Raw genomic sequence first — 24,491 nt, 5'->3', positions numbered from 1 at the left:
TAAATTGTTAGCCTAGAACCTAAAACCCAGAATCTACCATCTCCCTCCTTTAACAATGCTCTATCTGACTGCCTTTAATAAAGTTCACCCCAAATTGTGTTCTTCATAAATAAATTTCTTGTGCCACTACTATCAGCTAAAATCTTTTGATGGGGATAAATTACTCATGATACTTCTTCAGCTAAAATACAGTCAGGTTTTAAAAGGTCAATATGGAATTCAATACGGGGGCGGGGCAAGTTTATATTGTACAGCTTTTGGACAAGATGATTAATTTTGTCACCCAGGAGATAGCCAAAAGTCCATAAAGGATCTTGTTCTTGCTAGTTTTTCCAGAACTTTTACATTTTGAAGAACTGTCATTAGATCACTAATTTATCTGCTTTTTGTGAATTAACTGACTCATTAGTTTTTTGGGGTTTTTTTTTGAGACGTAGTCCCGCTCTATCACCCTGGGTAGAGTGCAGTGGCATCATCATAGCTCACTGCAACTTCAAACTCCTGGGCCCAAGCGATCCTTTTGCCTCAGCCTCCGGAGTAGCTGGGACTACAGGCAAACGCCATGACACCCAGCTCATTTTTCCATTTTTAGTAGAGACAGGGTCTCACTCTTGCTCAGGCTGGTCTCGAACTCCTGAGATCAAGCAATCCTCCCACCTCGGCCTCCTAGAGTGCTAGGATTACAGGCCTTGTGAACCACTGTGACTGGTTCCTGGAATAGTTTTTTAAAAAACAGATAATTTCACTGTTTTCTTCCCAAAAGGTACAAGAGGAGACCTAGATGATTTAATTTTATTATACCATAATATCAAATATATCCTTAAAAAGCACTGAAAAGATGATCAGAAAATTCAGATATTCAATAAGCTATCTTTTTGACCTATATCTTCAATTTCAGGTAGGAAAATAATGACCCACATTCCCAAATTGGAGAGTGCATTTAGAATCACACTATATTACACTCTCCAAAAGGGCCTAGTATGACTCAGGAACGTACTGTGTCCTGGGTTACTGGGTGGCGACAAAGCAACATCTGTCAAAGGCAAAGAAAACAATATGATTGCTTTCTATATTGTATTTTTTCTAGGTGAAAAACAAAAACAATACCACACAAACAAAACAAAACAAGGCAGCTGTTTAAATAAACAAAAGGCATCTGTTTCTCCACACAAAATTTGGAAAAGCAATTTGGGCTAGAGGATCACTTAATTACCATCGCAAAGCTAGGAAAATAAGTTACCCAACTTTAATCTGGCTTGCGAATGTATTATTTCCAAGACTCAAAAACATCCTGTCCAGCTTTACCTCAAGTTCACTGTCAATTTCAACTGCTGTCACTCTAATTATCTAACCCCAGAAGTCCAACTGGTACATACTTGATCAAACACAGAATGTGAACATGTGTGCATGGGTGACCTCATATCCACAGATAAACTACTTCTATCTTGGACTGTGGACAATGGTCATCAATTCCCTATCTCTAAGCTCCAACTATACAGGAAGGCATTTTGGCTATCTGGTTCCCCTGCCGTATGTGCATATAGCAGGCACTCAGCAAATCTATGAAACTAATAAAACAGTCAATGATGAGCTGAATGTGTTTTGAATTATTTAAAAGACCATATGGAAACAATTATTAAACTCACATAAACTTGTGCTTAACCTACCCTCTGAATTTTCATTAAAAGTCCAATAAGAATAAATTTGTTTAATCTGGGGCACACATATTTAACTTTGCATCATAGCACTTGGATGCCAAGTTATAGCCCTGATAGTGTAGAGAAGATCCTGTAGACACTGCAATGCTCCCCAAGCAGGAAAATATGCCAAGAGAACAAGCCCAACCCAGAGTTATGGGTATTAAAGAGATTGGACTTGCACACTCCTCTTTCCTAACACTATTTCCACAGGGGATGGAAACCAAGAGTTTGATTTGACTTTCCTAGAATGTTACTCTTTAAACTTGATTTATGATAAACATAAAACATCTCTGAGAGTCAGGCAAGTAGTTAAGTTCTAGTTACAGAACTGTTAACACTGATTAAAATTTCTTTCTAGTTTGTTCTTGGTAACCAGGTCAGCTAAGGATGGAGTTTGACGTAGGGTAAAAGTTACATTCAGGAAACTAAAAATTTACAAAGGCTAAATATAAAAATTTATACGTAATAGTGATACAGACACAGGCCAAATTGTGAACAATGGTTACCTCCAAAGAGGGAGGTAGGCTAGAGGGAGAAGGGAGATTTAAAAAGGAATTTGTGTTTTTTATTCTGTTAAAGGCACAGATCAAACAAAAGTTCGAATTTTTGGTAGCATGAAGTCCCATGTTACAGACGTTACTACTCAGAGATGTGTAAAGACTTGCTTTAGTTAATTTTGTACTCTTTCCCCATCAACTATACCTTTCCTCCTTACCCTTTTTCCCTAAATAAAAATGTATTCTGAGTAAAGAATCTGCTAAAGTTAACTCCTAGATTTTTATATTAATCAGTCAACCATGAGGCAAAAGTAATGAACTTCAAATGGACTGTAGTTTCTTCATTCACATGCTTAAGGAAGACCCTGATTCTGGCTAAGAACTGGCTTGCATTTAAATTCTATGTTACTAATGAGATCCACCTAATTGACCAGATTCCTTTTTGGAAAGTTTCATAGAAGTCAGAGGCTATTTACAAAAAGGCAAAACACATCCAAAGAGACATGGGGGAAAATAAAATGAAAAAGTCTGTATTTACTGAAGAGCTCCTAGATAGGTTGGTATGAGAAAAAGCAAGCTGCAAAACATATACGCAGTAATAGTAATACACAATTTATGCAAAACTTTAAAATTCACAAGACTATGTATTTCTATATGTAAATATATAGAGCAATAGTTACCATTTGGGAGGGGGCGCCAAGGGCACTTTGACAGTATCTGTATTTTTTATTCTTTTTCCTAGAATGTATCTTTACTTACGTAATTAAATACAAAATAAAGAACTTTTACATTTCTAGGAAGTACTACATATGATAGTTTCCTTAAAATAGCTTGCTACCAAAGATAGTTTAGCAAATACTGTTGTCTATTTTTCAACATTATGATACTTTCTATCCTTGCAACCCCTCACCTTTTTCTCACTTTTCTACACATGCTAAAATTTAAGAAAATCATATTAGCTTTTTCCTAAGTATTTGATAATGAAGAGATGATACACTTGCCAGGAAGTACCAAAATCAAGGGTGAGAATTGGTATAGTGGGAATAAATGCCATTTAAGTAAGCAAACCCATTGCTTGACTGTGGCTTTAATATGATACATTTGGAAATACGTGCAGGCTTCCAAAGAGGACAAGATACTTAAAGAATAAGAGTCTTGCTGGGTGTGCTACCTAACATTAACTTGTCATGTTTAAGAGAAAATGTTGCAGTAGAAAGGTTAACACTCAAAAGCACAGTTTTTCAGAAAAGAGATGATACATAAATCCTGGATGGCACAAACAGTGCTAAAGGTTTATCAAATAAAGTGGTATTTATTTAGAAGAGAAGCTTGAAATTGTAAACTCATAAGAGTATTTCTAGTTTTTTTTTCAATACATATGATACTACTAAAGTACTTACAATTAGGAAGATTTTGCTGAGAATTGTAATTGTTTTCTTGAAAAAGGAAAGGCCAAAGTCAGACATATGTGTAGCATGAATTTTGGTCCACAACTCCAAATATATTACTCCATTATAGTTGATTACAAATAACAGAACAGCAACATACTAAAATCAATGCCTATTATGAAATCAAGTAAATGTAGTTCAATGAATCCCAGTTTTTAATTATTAAAATCTAGGTAATGCATTTTGTAACTCAGAAAAGAGTACTTAAGGATCTATTCAGTCTCTTTATCTTCAGACATTATTGTGAGGCTCCTGCTGGTCACTACTGTCCACCCTGTTCTGGAAAATCTCAACATCTTAAATGGTCACAAATTACATATTTCCTCTTTGTCACACGGTCTCTACAAAGAAAACTGTGAACTCTACAATGGCAAACAGAAGTCAAAAGATAAATTCTAAAAGTTAAAGGCACAGATCGAACTACTTTTAGAGATAATATAGTGATAATCATAATGGGCAAACTATACTACTGGAAGATATAAGATCAATGATCTAGATTCCTGGTAGCACTTATAATATAGAAAATTGCAAATTATGAATTAAAAGAAATAAATAGTATCACAATTCACTTTTTAAAAAATGTTCTAAATATTTGGCACAATGCATAGTTTGCCTTTAGAAACTCTTGGATAAAAGTAACGTATTTTTCAAAGTGATTTAAAAAATTATCAGGTTGTAGAGTTTTGTATCTACTTGACTTCCATTCTACTCTTCAATTCCTCTTTCCCTATTTCCCCAATTTTATCTTTTATTACCAAAAATCTAAAACTGGAGTATTATTCTTTTCCTTACGTTAATGCCAAAAAAAAGTACTCCACTAGTAATATATGGCTACTATTAAAAAAAGATTTCAATGCAATTAACAGCCATAGCTTTAGGGTATTCTCAGGAGATACCCTAGACAAAACAAATTCAAACACTCATATTTCAAACAATAACATGATGCTTTTTTCTTTTCAGATTACCATTTACCTCAAAATCATTGCAATATACATTTAGAAAAACAATAATCTTCCCCTGTAATCACACAGCAAAACAAGAAGCAGAATACCCATCATTATTACAGAAACAATGATTGCATACTTTTAACATAACAATAAAGTATTCAGGAATTTTTAAATGACTATTTTAAACCAATTTTTAATTATATATGTTAAGTTATATGTTAATACCTTACTAGTTGAAAAAAATATTGGATCTATCTACCTACTACTTTTAATACACAACACGATAACTTGTATCTTCCTCCTACTAGCACAATTATCAGAACAGGAACACAAAAGGTATATTAGAGAGATGAAGAAAGTATCACAAAAATTTCCTCAGCCTTGGTTTATCATCTCTTTATCTTTCCTTTGTATACATACTGCAGTTGATTGGTCTTCTTTCATTATCCTTTCACCCTCTTCCTACCTAAAGATCTTTTGGTCTTTAAAACAACAGGCATACCATATTATCTATTGTTGTTATTGAAGTAGCCTGAATTGCAAGTTTAAAAAGAAAAAGGAGAATGAAATGCTTGTGGTTAAGAAAGATAAACAGATATCAAAGGAGAATAAAGAAAAAAAAAATATGGAGAATAGTTATACTCCACCAGTAATTACCTGGCAACTCTGGAGCAGAGGTTCCTATCTGAATTTTATACCATTAAAATAGGGTCAAAAATTGAAGTACAGCTCTCTATCAGGATTTATAATTTATTTTTTGGAATAAAGCTCAATTTCATCTCTAACTAGCTTAAAAACATTATTTCACTTCAATGAGAAGAGCTTATCTCCCTCCCATCTACATCTACAACAGCAGGAATGGAAAAGCTTTCTTTATTCCATCTGAAAGACAGCCAGGAGGGCATAAACAAATTTCCCTGTGATACTCACAATCCCTGCTTCCTCCCCTACTCACACAAAAATACTAACTTCACAGGAAATCAAGAGAATACACAGAGTACAATCATCCCATAAAAGAAGACAATTTTAGCTTATCACCCTGACTCTTCCCACCCCACTCTCCTCAAACACACATAACAGAGAGGTCAGTGTGGTGAGTTTGGCAAGGACGATAATTAAAGAAGGTCAAGCAAGGGTTCACAGAACACTTAATACTAAGTTAAAATTCTATGTCAATTCATTCAACTTTTAACCCACTTGGGAAGGTTTAAGCTATTAACTTAAAAATATGGTAGTACTTCTTCAGTAACTATAACCTCTTTATATCCTCTTAATTGCTCATATTAACAGCTTTATTGCATTCTACTGCTTCTTCTAAGAAGTAAATCCAGGGACCATTCCATTTTAATCTTAGACATAACATTTACTAGTTTTCCAAGCATGACAGAAATGGAAAAAAATATATATTTGAACAAGAACAATTTATGTTAATGTCCACAATCTGTGTTCCTTCTGTGAGCAGCGCCTGATTCTATTAAAATCAACAAATTGAAGTTCAGTCCTATGCTTACGAAAAATCTAATGAGGGACTAATTAATAAAGTATACAAGAATATAATTCTATAATAAATCTTTCCAGTGTTCACTATAACTGCATTACACATAATGTTTCCCTCCACAGTAACTCAGAAGGATAGTTCTTATAAATGAAAGAGAACATTCCATATTCATCTCTGGCAAGCAATGAACAAACACAACTTGCTCACGAAGGATCTGAAAGTGCTGCCCCAGGAGCATAAACTACCACTAACATGCTATATGACTGAGTCTTGGTGAGTGGCTGTTATCTGGGATCTCTTTCTCTCTTCTCACACCAGTGAACCTATCTCATATAAAGCCTAAGAGAAAACTAAAGCTGTTGCAGAAGTGAAACACAGCATGCTCCACTCAAATTCTTCTAAGGTAACCATTTTAAAGGAAAACCAGCAGAAGTCTTCTCTTTTATAAAAACAAATACATTAAAAAAAAAAAAAACCCAAACCAAAAGGCAAATGCTGCTGCTCAATCATCAGATGGACTTACAGAGGCAAAATATGTGACAACAGCAATAATTCAAGTAAAGTATGTGTGAAAATTTAAACACGCCACATTCAAGTTAAGACAAAAGTGAAGGGGAGCTACGATCTTTATATCAGAGTCAAAAAGCTTAGGCATTATCACCAAATGTTAATTCACTTTACAGTCATCAATGAAACTACCGTATATATTTTTGCACTTTGCGCTTGTAAAAGCAGATAAAATATTTAATATGTAATTTACAATCTATTTTACCAGCTCAGCATACAGGATGTATACAGATTATATCAAAGTAGTAGACAGTTAGGGGCCTGTGCAAACCCTGCAAAAATAGTACTTCAGGTATCTGCTAATTTAAAAAAAAACAAAAACAAAAACAGTTTACTGTTTAGAAGTGATACAATTGAAACTACCACAAAATACAAAGGGCTGCAAAATGTATACCATTCCCACAACATATATAAGTTATTAAATAAAGATTTGATTTAAAAGAATATAAATGAAGCCTTTAAGTAGGTCTTTTCTACATGCATATTATTCCTCATTAAAGAAAAAATATGTAAAAAGGCCATTGGTAATTGCTTTGTTAACATTTGTAGAAAATGCCAATTCTCTGGTCACAAACTCCACTAAGTTTAGCACTTAAGGTCTCTGCAGTGTTATAAACGTAATTTAAAATACTGTTAATTCTATAACTCCGTTGGTAAAATAATGTGACTTGGAATATGGCAGTCTTCATGTTGAGGGCAATGATCCACAGTTTTGTTTTAATTTCTTAGGTGTCAACATTATCCAGAAGAACAGCACCCTCCACCTCCACTCTGCATTTGAGGTTCATCATCGATAATTTGTACGCCTCGCCTTGCAGTTCCTGGTTGACTAGAGCCATTGCCTTTTGCTCTCTCGTCCACTTGTGCTGTTTCTATCATCCCTAAAACAGGGAGAAAGTAAAAATTATTAAGACCACAAGTGTTGAGTTTTCTCTTTCTATAATTTCTATATAACACAATGATAGCTATTTCTGACTTTCAACCAACAAGGTAACTAAATACAATGAACATTGTGTCAGCCCACTAAAATAGCTTTACTCGCAAGTTTTAAAAACCTAGAATCAAGTAACAAGCATATTTATCCAAGTGGTATAATGGCCACAATGACGTCAATAAAGAAATTTTTTTGTTTTGTTTTGAACAAATAACTGTGTATAAGATTAATCTTTAAGATTTTCCCAAATACTTAGATATAGGTCCAAAAATTCAAATTGTTCCAAGTATAAGTGATATTTAGGTAGGGTATAGGATTTATTCTTCAACTAGAAATGTAATACATTTAAGCAAATGATATTTGAAAGAATAAAAGAGTTTAAGATGAGGGAACTTTGAAGAACAAAGCTGGAAGCCTCATGCTATCTGATTTAAAGACACAGTATAAAGTTACACTAATAAAGATAGTGAGATATTGATGAACGGAGAAACAGAGATCAGTGGAACAGAAAACAGAGTCCAGAAATAGATCCCATATATATGGTCTCTTGATTTTTGACATATGTGCCAAGGTTATTCAATGAAGAAAGGATAATATTTTCAAGAAACAGTCCTAGAACTGGATGTTTAAATATAAAAAATAAACCTTAACCCACACCACGCTATATACAAAATCAACAAAAATGAATTATAGATTTAAGTGTAAATTGTAAAATAAAATTTCTAGAAGAAAACATAGGAAAAAAATTTTTGTAGTAGAAAATTTTTGTGACTTTGGCTTAGGCAAAGATTTCGCATATAAGGTAAAAAAACATGAATCATAAAAGAAAAACTGACAAATTGGATCTAAAACTTCTATTCTTTGAGAGACATGGGTAAGAAAAATGAAAATACAAGACAGACTGGGAAAAAGTTATTTGCAAAATACATATCTGACAAGATAACGGAAGAAAAGAGGGAGTTCTTAAAATAGAACAAGGGTTCTTAAATCTGCGTCTATAGACTGCTCTCGAACAATGGTTTCCAAACTGGGGAAATAAGGAAACATTACAAATTCTCTTGATACTTATTTTTCTTAACCTTCCAAAATTTACATTTTCTAGGCAAGTTTTAACATATATAAAATATTTAGTACTTGCATATGTTATATAATTTTAAAAAATGTTTTTTCTTCCACAGACACCATGGTGACTTTTTTTTTTTTTGAGGTAAGGTCTCACTTTGTTGCCCAGGCTGGAATGCAGTGGTGCGATCATAGCTCACTATAACCTCCAACTCCTGGGCTCAAGCGATCCTCCTACCTCAGCCTCCTGAATAGCTAGGACTACAGGTGTGCACCAACATGCCCAGTTAATTATTTTTTAAGGGATGGTGTCTTGCTATGTTGCCCAGGCTGATCTCAAACTTCTGGCCTCAAGGAATCCTCCCACCACGGCCTCCCAAAGTGCTGGAATTATAGGCGTGAGCCACTGCTCCTGGCTATAATTTTTAAATAAATATGGAGAATACTCAGACATTTTTTGAAGACATAAGATTTATAACATTTGTAAGCCACTAACCCAGAGCCTTGCTACTCAGTATGGTCTGAGAACTAGCATCATCACCACTCGGGTGCCTGTAGAAATGAGGACCTTAAGCCACACCAGACCTACTAAATCAAAATATGCATTTTAACAAGATCCTCAAGTGATTATGCACAGCAGTGGTTCTCACAATTTAGTGTGTGTCAGAATCATATGGAGAGTTTGTTAAAACAGATTCTGGGCATGATCTCCAGAGATTTTGATTCAGTAGGTTTGAGGTAAGGCCCAAGAATTTGCATTTCTAACACATTTTGAAGTGATGCTGCTGCTGAACAGGGGACATCACTTAGATAATCACTATTCTAGAAGAATTATGAATGACTTCAGGGCTTCATAAAACTGAAATTTAACCCCAAGCCTCTGTGTGTGCATGTGTGTGTGTGAATATAAATTTCTAGAGGAAAAAACAGTTTCACCAAATTCTCAAAAGAGTCTGTGGTCTATAAATTCAGGGACTACAACTTGACAAAATAATTTCCATCCATTATTACATAGACTAGGGATTTTCTAAATATGGTATGTATTCCATTGGTGATATGAGAAATGACTTTCAGGTTATATATAAAGAAATTTATTTTATTTTGTCTTTCTAAAAAACGTTTACAACATGGAAAATTTCAAACATATAAAAGTAGAAAAAAATGAATAATGAAAATCTATCACCCAATTTTAACCATACCCCTACATATCTCTACCATTATTTTTAATCAAATCCCAGATCCATAATTTTATCCACAAGTTATTTTAATACGTCTCTAAAAAAATTCCTTTTTTAAAGCATAACAATACCATAATCATAATTATTGTTACAAAATTAACAGTATCTTAGTATCATCAAATATCCAGCGTATATTCAAATATCCAGTGAGTGTTTCACAACTGTTCTTTTTCACTAGTTTGTCAAATCAGTATCCAAATAAGGTCCATCCACTGCAACAGGCAGTTATAAGTCTTAAATATGTTTTCATCTGTAAATTCCCCCTCCATTTTTACTTTTAATAATTACGCATATATTTTAATATGCATTTAGCCTGTACAACAAATATGATTTCATAATCATTATTTATTGCTTGAAATAGGACTAAAGTAGGTATTTAAGCTTTAAAACATGAGTTAAAGAGAAAATATTAAGTAAATAACAGTATTGGTAGATGTGACAAATTATCAATGTGGTCATTTAGATTGGTTAAACATCACTTTAGAAATATTATCAAGAGTTTAAAAGGAGCCATTTCTAAACATACTAAAGCTGAATATACCTACTTTTACAAAGGTCAAGAAAGAGTTCCTCAATTCCTTTGTTCTGTTTGGCTGAAGTATGATAATGTTTTGCTCCGACCGATTCTGCATACCTTAAAAAAAAAAAGTAACATCAGTGATTGATGTAAAACATTTTTCATAATTTTGTCATAACTGCTATTTGAGATTTTTTACATTAGCAATTTTAGTGACTTATTAATTTACTCAAATTTAGTGAAATTAAGTTTATATAGCAGTGTAACCTCTCTACACATTGAGCCAAATTTTAAATGAATTATAAGAATTAAAATTTTTATAGATTAATTTAGAACCCAAATACTTTAAAAGTTTTTGTGAGTCACTGCCTATTTGATCATGACAGTTTTCTTTTACATCACTCTTGTGTTTTTTACTAAGATAAAAAAAGGGAAGTGAGAGTGGAATATCTTTAAATATCACCAAGAAGTCTAGAAATTACTAGGTAAACATGCGTCACTGAATCCAATAGTTTAATCTACATTAAGAGGTTTGAGTAATATCTAAATGGAAAAGCACATAGTACAAAGAAAAAGACTTCTACTGGGGAGTGATGGGGGTAGGAGGATATGACACTTACGATTCTGCTTCTTGAATGGAAACATGTCTCTCCTTTTCCAAGTCTATTTTATTACCTAATTTGAAAAAGTAAATACTAGTATTTAATATTGATTCATTTTTATAATAAAATTAAGCCAATTCTAAATATACAACTGCCATTTCAATTATCTGCAAAAATAATACAAATCCCCATCAGACTTGTAAATATCTTGAAACCATAAAGTTAACCCCTATTATGTGACTGTTGATCATGCCTCATCCTTCCTCAAATGGCTCAATGCATATCCTTCCTGAATCTACAGTTTCTGTCAGAGAAAACTCTTCCAAAGAGATGGGCACTCTTCTTGGATTTAGGGTATACCAGGAACTAAGATTCCCTACAGAATCTAGGGACAAACCTATGATTCTTAGCCAAGTATAAAGGTCAAAAGTTAGAGCAAAATTTTCTACAGTCCCCAATCAACTTTAAGCCAGTGGATAATCAAGTATGGCTATCTCAATGTTTACTAAAATATATTAGGCTGGCCTCTTGGACCCTCAGAGTATGTTGGTTTTCCAGATGATATAAACTGGTTAAAATAAGAATTACAATGTATGGGTTTTTAAGTACTCCACCACCATAGGGGGCAAAACTGTATTGTTTGTTTAAAAAACAATTTTGGTGACTTATTATTAGAACTTAATATATGTATATCATGCAGATTTAAAATTATTAAAAATAAGGTTAGCTCTCCTTAAACGATGGAACCAAGCTGAGATCATGCTAAGGAGTCATCAAAACAAAAATGAGGAAACTGCAAAAGGCAGATTCCTCATTGAATACAGGATAGAAGTCAAGACGAGTTGGCTGGACACAGAGTGCTATAGGTAATGGAAACAACAGATAGGAATAGGGAAAAATACCCTAAGGAAGGACACGTCAAATAAATACTTTCATTTCTTCTATTATGACTTTTAGGGGGGAAAAAAAGAAACCTTATAAATAAGGTAATGTTTTTCTTGGGATCTTATATAGTCTAGAAGATAATTTCAGATAAAGCAGTGAAGTAAGCACCCAATGAAAGATACAATGTTTAGCACTGAGAAGAAGTACAAGTCTAGAGGTTCTGCATATGGAGGACCTCAGGTAATCTGACCACCTAATTGCGGGCAGCTGCAAGAAACTATTTGCCACTATAACCTAAGGATGAGAGGGAGGGAGGCAGACAACAGCAAAGCTTAGTGGGTACCAACAAATTCAGTAACAAGCCCTTCCTTCTTTGTACAATTCTCTGTCTACCTCAGCAAGAAGTTTCATATTAGTTCTGATTTCCTACATTATATTTGTCACAAAAATTTTTAATTTGTTAAATATTATAAACAATATACCTGACAGTAACCAGAGGAACAAGTTGTTTTATTCTGCAAGGAATGCAAAAAGCACCACCTGGTGGCCAGTGGCTCCAACAGACAAGCACAAATTCTGCCTCTAAAAAGGAAAAACTGGATAGTCTCCTACAGATAGCAATTAATTGGTTCCAATTAACTAAAATCCTACGGAATTTTTCTTCTAGATCTTTAATGCCTGTTTTCCAAATAACACCAGAATCATCAACACCTGTAAAAAGAGTGAGGCTAGGAAAAGTAGATAACTACCTTACTGCAGTCTCAAATGAATATTTAGGGAAAATTATTCAGACATTGCTTTATTATTATTATTTTTTTTTTTTGAGCCAGAGTCTCCCTCTGTTGCCCTGGCTAGAGTGCCGTGGTGTCAGCCTAGCTCACAGCAACCTCAAACTCCTGGGCTCAAGCAATCCTTCTGCCTCAGCCTCCCGAGTAGCTGGGACTACAGGCATGCGCCACCATGCCCAGATAATTTTTTCTAAATATTTTTAGTTGGGCCGCTAATTTCTTTCTATTTTTAGTAGAGACAAGGGGTCTCGCTCTTGCTCAGGCTGGTATTGAACTTCTGACCTTGAGCGATCCACCCGCCTTGGCCTCCCAGAGTGCTAGAATTACAGGTGTGAGCCACCGCACCCGGCCTGCTTTATTATTTAATAGTATTTTAAACTTGACTAATTTTAATAAATCAAGTCATTATTAAAATAGCTATTTTAAAAACGTAATTAGTATTTTAAATTTAAAAAATTTTAAATCCCTCTACTAAATAACTACTACTTTGAACAATCAAGTGTTCACAATGGCTTGATAATGCAAAATATGTTGCAGAAAACTGACCTGTTAGTGACTGTTATCTTTCCAAGCTCAAGAACCTTTTAGGACCTATATTCTTTCAAAAGCAAGACAGCTAAGGGAGGCTCGTATCTGCTTCAATACTATCCTGCAGCTACACAGGGAACTTTCTGATAGGCTTAAAACATCTGAAACAAGGACAAGCACCAACGTAAGCACCTGCTTGACAGTACAGTACTATAAAGGATTAAAAAACACACACACACAAATAGGCTGAGGGTATCTAAGAGACAGGGGGAAAGCTTACCCTTTAAGAATAGTAAAAACTTTATCGTCTTTAATACATATTTGAATTAAGAATATAGAAGGGAATTTGCCCACTGCTAAGGATAGATGACTTAACATGATAAAGAACTAGAATCATATTTTGCTTAAACTGGATGGTTGTGGGGCGTAGTGGAAAGAAGCTTTCAAAAAGCTTTTAAATCGAATACATCTTGTTTTTAAGTCCTGGCTCATTTCATAACTATAAGATTTTGGGCAAATTACTGAACCTCTCTTACTCTCACTTCATGCAAATGTAGCTAACAAACCTTTCAGGGTTGCTATGAAAATAAGATATATGTAAAAGGCCTAGCATATAATTCATGCTCAATAAAGAGCAGTTATTGATATCTGCCATATTCACTACAGTGAAGGATCAAATAGAAAATAAATATTGTTACGAGAGAATTAAAGTCCATGATAGGTAATACACTTCTACCACCACCCCGCTGGCTTCATCTAGTTAACTTAGTTTATTTAACACTTATTCTAAGAAATCCCCCCCAACCTATTAATAGTTAGGTTGGCTTTTGAGCTCTCACAGCACTCTACTCCACACTTCCCCTTTCATAACATTTATCACAATGTACAGTAGTAGCTTGTTTTTCTCTTTGTCTCTACACAAGCAGCTCTGGAAGCACAAGGACCATATCTATTTTGTTTAATTATTCACTATACCAGTCCCAAAGCCTGGTACATAGTAAGTAATATATAGTGCTTATTAAGGATATGGGCTTGAAGTGGCAGGCAGACATGAGTTGAAATCCCAGGTCTACCTCTAACTAGCTATGTGACTTTGAGAAGTATCAAGCACGCTAAGCCCATTTCCTCATCTGTAAAATGGAAATGGTCTTCCTACAGCATTGTTAGGAGGCTTAAATGAAATAGTAAATGTGTAGCTCCTAGAACAGTGCCTGGTACTCAATAAATGGTTAATGATGATTAATGATAAATATTTGTTTAATAAACATATAAATGTTGCGGACAGACTAAATGGTGAGTGCTAGCAAGTAGAGCAGCCATAGGCAAGACTGTGTTACTGGGTTAGGGTTATCAGTGGCTTAGTTAAGGACCCAGAAGGTTAAGTATTCAATTTACATATGAAAAAACTAGTAGATTGTATATCAAACATTAAGATTTAAGAACATATGACAAGTTGAAATTTCTACACCTAGGTTTAAATAACTTAATTATAATACACAAAAACAAGCTGGGAAAAACCTGACTGAGCAGCAATACTTATAAAAAAGGACTTCCTATTTTTGTTAACTATAATCTATGTAAAAGAGACTATGACTTGAGTTGACATGGCTACTAAAAAGTTTATGTAATCTTGATAGAAAGACAGTGCAAGGATTAGGAAAGGGGGGGGAACTATAAGTACATATGCTCAACAACATTTGGATTCTGGTGTTTATTTCCAAATGTAGGAGATACAGTAATACACTGAAATAAACCTAGGAGAAAATGATCAGGATGATGAAAACATCTAGAAGGTAGGCCACATGAAAATCGGCTGAACAACCAGAGAATATAAGACTTTAGGAGAACTGTTCAAGTGGGCTTCAGATGCTTGAAGGGTTACCTTATGTAAAGAGAAAGGAATAAATAAATATTGTCAAATGCCTATCTCTATGCTAAGTGTTTTTCAAACCATTATATAATCATCATCTCAATCCCGTGAGGCAGTAGTATTATTTCAAAGTCATTAATAAAACAGAAGACAGAATAAACACTGAGCTGCTACAGAGTATAGAATAAAAATCAAGAAGTGGAAAAAATAATGCAAATGTCCATCAATAGCAAAATGGATAAACTGTGGAGTATTCATAGAATAAAGTATTAGACAGCAGAGAGAATAAAATGTGAACTACAACTATATACAACAACACAAAGGAATCTTGTAAACATAATGTAAAGCCAAAAAAGCCTGACACAAAAGAGTTTATATCATATGATTCCACCTATATAAAATTCAAAACAAAACTAATTCATGCAGTTAAAAGTCAGGATAGTGATTAGGGGTAGGGAATGATGAGGGGAAGGCAACTATGGTAGTGTTGGGATGAGAAAGAAGCACAAGTGGGTTTCTAGGGTACTGTTTACACTTTGAGAAATTTTCATTTTGTGAAAATAATATTGTTATTAAAGATTTATATAGTTTCCTGTACATATTTCAATAAAAAGTTCACCTTAAAAAATTAGTAAGTAATCGTTACAAGGAATATGATTTTAGATAAATGTGAAGTGAAAACTTTCAAAATGAGTTAAAAAAAAAAAAAAAGGTAGTAGCCTGATAACAAGAGTCACCACAAGTCATACAATAGTAACATGATGATCTGAATGAGATTCTTGAATTGTGTCAGAATAGATACAGTTGTTCCCAAACACCAGCATGCATATAGGCTAAATCAGAATTAAAAGCACAGTGCCTAGAACAAAGCAGCCACTCAAAAATATTTGTGGAAGGAATGAAGGTAGGGTGAAAAGAGAGAATTCCTAGCCCCATCCATAAAGATTCTTTTTTTTTTTTTTTTTTTTGAGACAGAGTCTCACTCTGTTGCCCAGGCTAGAGTGAGTGCCGTGGCGTCAGCCTAGCTCACAGCAACCTCAAACTCCTGAGCTCAAGTGATCCTCCTGTCTCAGCCTCCCGAGTAGCTGGGACTACAGGCATGCGCCACCATGCCCGGCTAATTTTTTCTATATATATTTTTAGCTGTCCATATAATTTCTTTCTATTTTTAGTAGAGGTGGGGTCTCGCTCTTGCTCAGGCTGGAAGATTCTGATTTAACCTGTTTGGAATGAAGCCTGAGAAACTTTTGAAAAATTTTTTAAAGTTCTCCAGGTTATCTTAATAATAGCCAAGTTTGGGAACAATGGTAAATGGGCTCTCAAAATTATGAAATATTCCTGCTATCTAGCTTAACATCTAGCATCGACACCAAAAAGCAGGGGAAATCATCTCCTTGGCCTCTTCTCTCAGACGTGCACCATCATCTGCAGGCTATAAAGTTATCAATCTAATGGTGACAAGATACAAGAAATGTTAACCCAAGTTAAAAAAAAAAAAAATCTTAAGGCTGAAAGCTGGATTTCCCCGCGGTGACCATTCTGTTCTTTCATTTCTGCAAATACTATCTTTGTCCTCCACTAAAACTATCTTGGATTCTCCCAGGTCATTCTTACTATTATCAGCCATGTAGAAAGGAAGAGGGAAAACAACATGAGGTTACATATCATAAGGATTAATATCATAAGCATAGGAGTCAGTATGACTTCAATTCAAATCTAGTCTCTTACAGCTGCCTGATACTGGGCAAGTTATTAACCAGCTCCAGGACTCAGCTTCCTCTATAAAGCCCTCATAAGGTTATGAGGATTACATGAGACAATGTCTATCGAGTGTACAAGGACAGTGTTTATTATACTTTTATTGCTCAATAACTAATCATAGAAATAATAATCTATTTTTCCTTTTTTTCCCAAAACTGAGATCTGGTCATGAAGAAATAATAATCTACAGAAAAAGGGAACCAAAAAGAAATTCCAGAAGTCCGAGAGTGAGTTCTAGAGTTCCTTTATCTCATTAAGAATATTCCTCTACCCTAGGATCATGATCTACTTGTATCACTGAAGTCAAATATGTCCTTTACATTAATGTGTATAGTTAAATGTATAGAACAAGAACACTGGCTTAAGTCACTGGCTTTAATTTTATTTTAAAATAGTTTCTAAACTCCTTTTTTTCTAAACAAAATCTTAGGGTGAAAAAGTCAATGTCGAATTGAAGCAAGGCTGGGGAAACTTGAGGCCTCAAGCATTTAGTTCCCCACTTGCTCCCCTAAGTATAGATTTTGAATCTCCTAGAAAATTGCTGCCAAACCCTAAATTAATCTAAAATATTTAATATTTAAATATTTCTTCTTCCTTTCTCATATATCTTCAAAACAAAAATTACTTGTTTATTATGTCTTAACTAAAACATTAAGGAAACAAAGGACCTTTCAAAAAGAGTAATGATGCTGCTTACCAACTATACATAAACAGATTTCATTTCCCAACATTTTCCGTAATTCTTTGACCCAGTTTTTTACCTGTGTGTACAAAAGAGCAAATATTAAAACAAATCCTGTTAGAATGACTACTACTATAACATTCAAAAAAGCAACAACACTGTAAAAAATACCTCAGAATTTTGTCTAACAGCCCATACATTTAGTTATCACTAGAAATGAATCACTGAAAGATCATTTAATGCTGCGGTCCCCAACCCCTGGACCACAGACCATCTGTGGCCTGTCAGGGACCAGGCTGCAGAGCTCTGCCCATTCCCAACCCCGTGGAAAAATTGTCTTCCATGAAACTTGGAGGTTAGGGGGGAGGCAGGTGCACAGCAGGAGGTGAACAGTGGGCAAGCAAGCAAAGCTGCATCTGTATTTACAGATGCTCCCCATTGCTTGCATCATTGCCCGAGCTCCGCCTCCACCCACCCTCTGGTCTGTGGAAAAATTGTCTTCCATGAAACCGGTCTCTGGTGCCAAAAAGGTTGGGGACCACGGATACTGCCATGTTATATTGCAAACCACATACATATAAACACACAAAAGAATCTCTCTATGTATCTACATATGGGTATACACGGAAGCACCTCTAATTACAAATTTTCATCAGTCTTCCATAGCTCCAAGCAAAGCTATTCACCAGAGCAAAAACATGTCAACTCCGGCCTCTGATAATAGATGCTTATATAGTATCACTTTGCAGTCAAGAACACACGGGCTTAAAAGTCTTTTTGTACCCTATTTGTATCCTATTTGGTTCCTAAACAGAAGACACAGGAGTTTCTGTGCCATACTCTACAAAAAAAAAAGGTATATGGGCACCAAAAATAACAGTGGCAAAATAAATTTTCATTTTTTAGTATATGAGAGAGTTTTTCAACCTTGGCAATACTGACATCATGGCTCAAATCATTCTCTGTTGGGGAAGACTATCCTGTGCAATGTAGGATGTTTAGCAATATCCCTGGCCTCCTACCCATTAGATACCAGTAGCCGCCTCCAGTTGTGACAACCAAAGATCTCCCCAGACATTGCTATCCCCTCAGAGAGAACCACTGGTGTATAATGGTTTCTGTTACAAATTGATTCTCCACTATGAATGAAGCTGGAAGTATACTAGAATTAAGTAAATTAATCTTTTAAACTTATGATTTTAAATATGTTGATTACAATAAAATTACAGAATAAAAAACTAGGACGCCTGCTTTCATTTTTTTTCAATGCAATTCAATCTGCATGTAATCAAGTTACATAGACCATATATACCTTCCTAAGAAAATACACACACATCTATAAACTATAAAAATTACATTAGATATGTGGTATGCAGTTACTGTGTCCTATGGTACAAATGTAACAGTTCCACATTCCTATTCTCTGCAAGAATGCAGAGGAGCTGTCTTTAGTAAACCTGAAATCCTTATAAAAGTGAAGGTAATTATTATCACCACCTTATCTTTATAGCAGCACTGAACCACAGTTTTCTCGGTACCGCCCCATCTTTTTGTTTCATTCACATACATGTATAAAGTTTTCAAAGCATTTAACTTCCACCTTTGATTTCACATAAGAAAAATTTGACAGTACTGACATAGTATGTACATCCTCGTCGCCTCAAAAGAAACACACCAGAATTCAGTCATGTATTATTCCTGTACATGTAGTGTAACAACCTACTAATCTAACCAATTTTTTTAAAAAATTGTTCTTCATCTCCAGTTAGGTATCCCTCCATAGGCGTCTTACTCTTTACTCTCAATCATTTTGTAGTAAATTAAAGATGGTGAAATATTCTTTGTCAATCCTCCCATCAAGTGGTAGAGTTGAATTCCCCACCCTCTGAATTGGGCTGGCCTTGGAACTTGCTTTGACCAAGAAAATGTGGCAGAACTAATGCTGTGCATGTCCCAGACTTCAGCTGTAAGAAGGTCTGGTAGCTTCTACTTTTAAGTTTTGGGATTCAGTTGTCATATAAAAAGCATAGGCTGGCATACAGAATAATGAGAGAACAAATGGAGAGAGTAATAGAGAACAAGACACCAGTAGTGACAGGCAATATGGAGGAGAGCCAGGCCTTCTTAGACATTCTAGCCCCAGTCAAATGCAGCTGCATGAGTAACTCCATTGATACCACACAGACCAGAGGACCTGCCTGGCCAACCCACAGAATCATGAGAAATAATAAATTGTTGTTTTAATCCACCAAGTTTTGTGGGTTTTGTTATGTAGCAATAGATAACTGGCCACTTTCCAATCTAAAAGACCTAATTCTCTTAATCAATAAAATACTTAAACTATTTCTTTCTATGTAAAAAGCCAAGGGGAATGGAAATAATACCAAACAGCAGCCTCAAAATAACTTTTAATTATCATTGTATCTGCAAGCTACCTACTGCTTCATTTTTCTACTCCTTGGACTAAGTTTTTCCACATATCATTAATAGTCCAAGGGCTAACTTGTATATCTACTCCATCAGATTTAAATAGGGGTGGGGAACGGGGAATTAAGAGAAATACAAAAACTAAACTAAACAGGCACGTAATTTATACAAGAACAAACCCCGTAACTCAAGGCAAGAAAAGCTTTGGTAACACATTGCTGACAAATTTATTTCAAGAAAGGTTTTAGGAGGAAAGGTCAAATAAGTAACCCATCCTGACTGTGAAGAGAATTCAGAGTTAAGTTAAATGGTAACTCATTTTTGGTCCCAAACAATTTTAAAATCCTGTATTTGTGGTACATGTTTGAAGAGGTGTAAAAAATGAAGGAACTCTAAAATATGACATAACCCAGATTGTCCTTTTAAAATTTATGTTGTATCTTCTAGGATATTTAGTTAGGAGAAAGAGCTTAAACTTGATTTTTTTTTTTTTTTTTTGAGACACAGCCTTGCTCTGTCACCTAGGCTAGAGTGCCGTGGCGTCAGCCTAGCTCACAGTAACCTCAAACTCCTGGGCTCAAGCGATCCTCCTGCCTCAGCTTCCCAAGTAGCTGGGACTAAAGGCGCATACCACCACGCCTGGCTAATTTCTTTTTTCTATTTTTAGGTGCCCAGATAATTTTTTCCATGTTTAGTAGAAAGGGGGTCTCACTCTTGTTCAGGCTAGTCTTGAACTCCTGAGCTCAAGAGATCCTCCTGCCTCGTTAACTTGATTTTGCGCTCCCATTTTTCTGTTCATGAAAAGGGAGCCACACCAAGGTTTCAGGTATTCAATATATATGGAATCAAAGAAATGTGGGTGGTTTTTCTTTAAGAGGGAGAAACAAAGCCCCATATTTTTCTGAAGCTTAACTCTAATTATTTCCCTTTCTTAATATTTGAGAAAGCCACGCAATAAACCAATAATTACTCTAACATGAATACTACATTAAAAAATGAGTGACCCATTTTGTACAAACTGTATACTTTACTTTTAAAGACAAAACTCATCACACAAGTGAACAAAGGTATATTAATGGAAACTTGAAAAAACAGTGTTACTCTTCTGATTAAATCATCTACCCATTAAAGTAAACAGAATACCTTCTGAAAAGAATCTTCATCTGTTATATCATAAACTAAAATAGCTCCATTTGAATCTCTGTAGTAAATTGGACCCAAGGCATGGAATCTCTCTTGACCTGCTGTATCCTAAATAAAGTAACAAATGCTTATTAGATTAGAAGAAAAATATACATCTGCTACCGCAATTACAATGAATTTTTGATTAATTGGAAAGTAGGGCATAAGATCACAGATAACCCCAAAACACTGTTAAAAGAAACAAAGCAAGTTACCTAAAAAAAAAAAAAAATATTCAAATCAAGTTATAACCAATAGGTAATGTTTTACTGATATACAAAGGCTACTTTCTCCCTCCTAACCCTCCTCTCCTCATCAATCTCCCTACTCCCACTAAAAAACCAGTTCAGTTGCCAGAGGGTCAGAATGGCCAACACCACATTATAAGCTAGGAACAGATCTTGCCCTAAATTTTAGGTTCCCCACACAGGGAGAAGAGACAGGGAAAGAGAGCATGCACCAGGACCACCCGCCAACAAGTATGCTACTGCATTACCCTCACCCTGCTCTCCACCAGCCACTCCCTTAGAAGGCTAGAACATGGAGACCTGGGGGAAATCAAGGCCAAGTAGGCTGTCCACCCACCTGTCCTCTCTCTGAAGTGGAAACCCTCTGAATTGACCCTTCTCCAGCTGAAAAGTTATGATAGCAATATTCGAATATACAATTGTATTCCAAATACTATAATCCTTTTTATAAAAAAAAAAAATTTAGCTGGCCTTCAGTTAACTTAAAAAAAAGTTAGAAATTCAAATTCCTATTCCTTGAGTCAATTAGTTATTAGAACATCAAGAACAGATAAAGGCCTCTACTTATTTAGTTGAAAAGGTTAACTTACCCATATGGCAAGGTTTACTCTTTTCCCGCCAATATTTAACTTCTTTGTTAAGAACGATGCCTAAGAAGAGAAATATACATTAAACAATGTTTCATATAATGTTCCTTATCCTAACAAATACAGAACAGTGAAACATCTCAATGTAAAACTTATCTGAAAAAGTATTTAGTTTTAAATTAACGACCAAACATTTTCATTAAAGACAGAACATTATTTACATTTTCATCTTAAAAAAACCTTGTTTTATGAACACAAGTTATAAAAAATAAACAGAAAATACTAAGTACTTTTTCTTAATTTTTTTCCCCTATATATGTGGAACAAAATTTTTCCTAGAGCATTTAATTTGATGCCACTTTAACTACTAACAGAGTTTAGCAGATTTCTAAGATAAAGGGTTTACTTACTGCATGAATATTAATATTATTCAAAACCGTTCTGCAATTATTATTATTATTTTTCTTAGAGATGGGGCCTTGCACTGTCACCCAGGCTGGAGTACAGTGGCGAGATCACAGCTCACTGGGACCTTCAACTCCTGGACTTAAGCAATCCTCCTGTCCCAGCCTCCCAAGCAACTGGGACCACCATGCCCAGCTAATTATGCAAAAAAATTTTTTTATAGATGAGGTCTTGCTATGTTGCCCAGGCTGGTCTTGAACTCCTAGCCCCAGGTGACCCTCCTGCCTCAGCCTCTGAAGTTGCTGAGCTTACTATAGGCATGAGCCATTGCACCTGGCTTGCAATTATTTTATAACTCAATTGTTAATAACTGTTCTAAGTACTAATGTCACAGATATGAAAGGATATGGTTCCAGCTTTCAAGGAGCTTATACTCTGTATTAGAGAAATAAAATGTAAAGAGAATTACAATTCCATATGATAATTGCTAAAATGGAGAGTCTTGCCACATACACTGTAAGAAGAGTGCCGAGAAAGGAAATGTAATGGTTGCCCGGATGAGTAAAAAGTGGTTTCAGAGAAAAGGTAATGATCTCCCCTTTAGGAATAGTAGGGGTTTTTCCTGACAGATGAGTGAAGCCACTGAAGCCTGAAACACATGACCCTACCCAGTGGGGAACTCCAAGTTGGTATGGTCAATGCCACAGATGAGACTATATAGACAGGCAAAGGCTGAATCAAAAAGGTACTAGAATTCCATGTCTAAAAGTATAGACTTTACCTTATGGGTCTTAATAAAATCTATTCAGAGACATGTATAATACACAAGACACGTATTGAAAAACACATATATATATATACACACACACACACTACAGTCAGGTATATTTGGGAAACTGCTCTTTGTACATTCACAATGCACATTAGCACATCAAAATTCTGCCCAAAGGCAGGCTGGCTAACAGCTTCTTTTTTTTTTTGAGACAGAGTGTCACCATTGCCCAAACTAGAGTGCCGTGGCATCAAGCTCACAGCGACCTCAAACTTCTGGGCTCAAGCAATCCTACTGCCTCAGCCTCCCAAGTAGCTGGGACTATGGGCATGTGCCACCATGCCCGGCTAATTTTTTTTCTATATATATTTTTAGCTGTCCAGATCATTTCTTTCTATTTTTAGTAGAGACGGGGGTCTCACTCTTGCTCAGGCTGGTCTCGAACTCCTGACCTCCAGCGATCCTCCTGCCTCAGCCTCCCAGAGTGCTAGGATTACAGGCATGAGCCACCATGCCCAGCCTGGCTAACAGCTTCTCTACAAGCATTTCCCAAACTCATTTGACCTCTTTTTCCCTGGAGAAATACCTAATTCATCCTAAGGAATAGCTGTCAAGAAATAGTAAGACTGACAATGGATAATCACTGAAGGGTTTTAAGCAATGGGGAAAAATAGAAGATACATATTTTCAAGAGAATGACTCTGGGATAGGAGGGGAGGCTGAACTAGAAAGGACAGGACTAGACCCGGGAGAAGGCAGGCTATTATTACAAAGTTGGAAAGAAAAACCAAAACTAAGACAATGAAGATAGGAAAGAGAAAACAGAATCAAGAGTTACTGAAGAACGAGGCAGGAGGACTGCTTGAGGTCAGGAGTTTGAGACCAGCCTGTGCAAGAGTGAGACTCTGTCTCTACAAAAAATAGAAAAATTAGCTGGGTGTGGTGGTGCCCACCTGTAGTCCCAGCTACTTGGGAGGCTGAGGCAGGAGGATCACTTGAGCCCAGGAGTTTGAGGTTGCAGTGAGCTATTATGACACCACTGCACTCTAGCTGGAGTGACAGAATGAGACTCTGTCTCCAAAAAAAAAAAAAAAAGTTATTAAAGAGGACATATACTCAGAATCCAGAGTTATCTAACATCCTTAAAAAAGGAATAGAAAGTTGAATTCAGAGCTATATAGAGATAGTCATATGTAGGTATATCTGTGTAGAAGAAGAAAGTACAAAGAAGGAAGGTAAAACTGAGAAAAGGCTAGGAGAGTGAATTACTGAAGAAGAAACCTAGATTTCAGGAAGCACTTTTTGCTGTGGGCACACAAGGAAAATTGGAACTAAGAAAAGGCCAC

General features: G+C 35.4%; 1 protein-coding gene across 1 annotated transcript in view; it reads right to left on the bottom strand.

The window, feature by feature from the left end:
* Positions 1–7,062: 7,062 nt before the first annotated feature.
* Positions 7,063–24,491, bottom strand: part of RAB21 (RAB21, member RAS oncogene family) — a 28,500-nt gene continuing 11,071 nt past the window's right edge. The window contains exons 2-7 of the mRNA XM_069489675.1: positions 21,972–22,031; positions 21,095–21,202; positions 17,540–17,603; positions 11,029–11,083; positions 10,437–10,525; positions 7,063–7,538 (exon numbers count right to left, since the gene is read on the bottom strand). Of these exons, the coding sequence (XP_069345776.1) occupies positions 7,396–7,538; positions 10,437–10,525; positions 11,029–11,083; positions 17,540–17,603; positions 21,095–21,202; positions 21,972–22,031 (519 nt within the window). The 3' untranslated portion in view covers positions 7,063–7,395. The remainder of the gene's footprint in view (positions 7,539–10,436; positions 10,526–11,028; positions 11,084–17,539; positions 17,604–21,094; positions 21,203–21,971; positions 22,032–24,491) is intronic.

The sequence above is a fragment of the Eulemur rufifrons genome, chromosome 16 (assembly GCF_041146395.1).
Source record: "Eulemur rufifrons isolate Redbay chromosome 16, OSU_ERuf_1, whole genome shotgun sequence".
NCBI classification, from domain to species: Eukaryota; Metazoa; Chordata; class Mammalia; order Primates; family Lemuridae; genus Eulemur; species Eulemur rufifrons.
The sequence above is the reverse complement of the archived record's forward strand: the minus strand, read 5'-3'. Positions and strand labels throughout refer to the sequence as shown.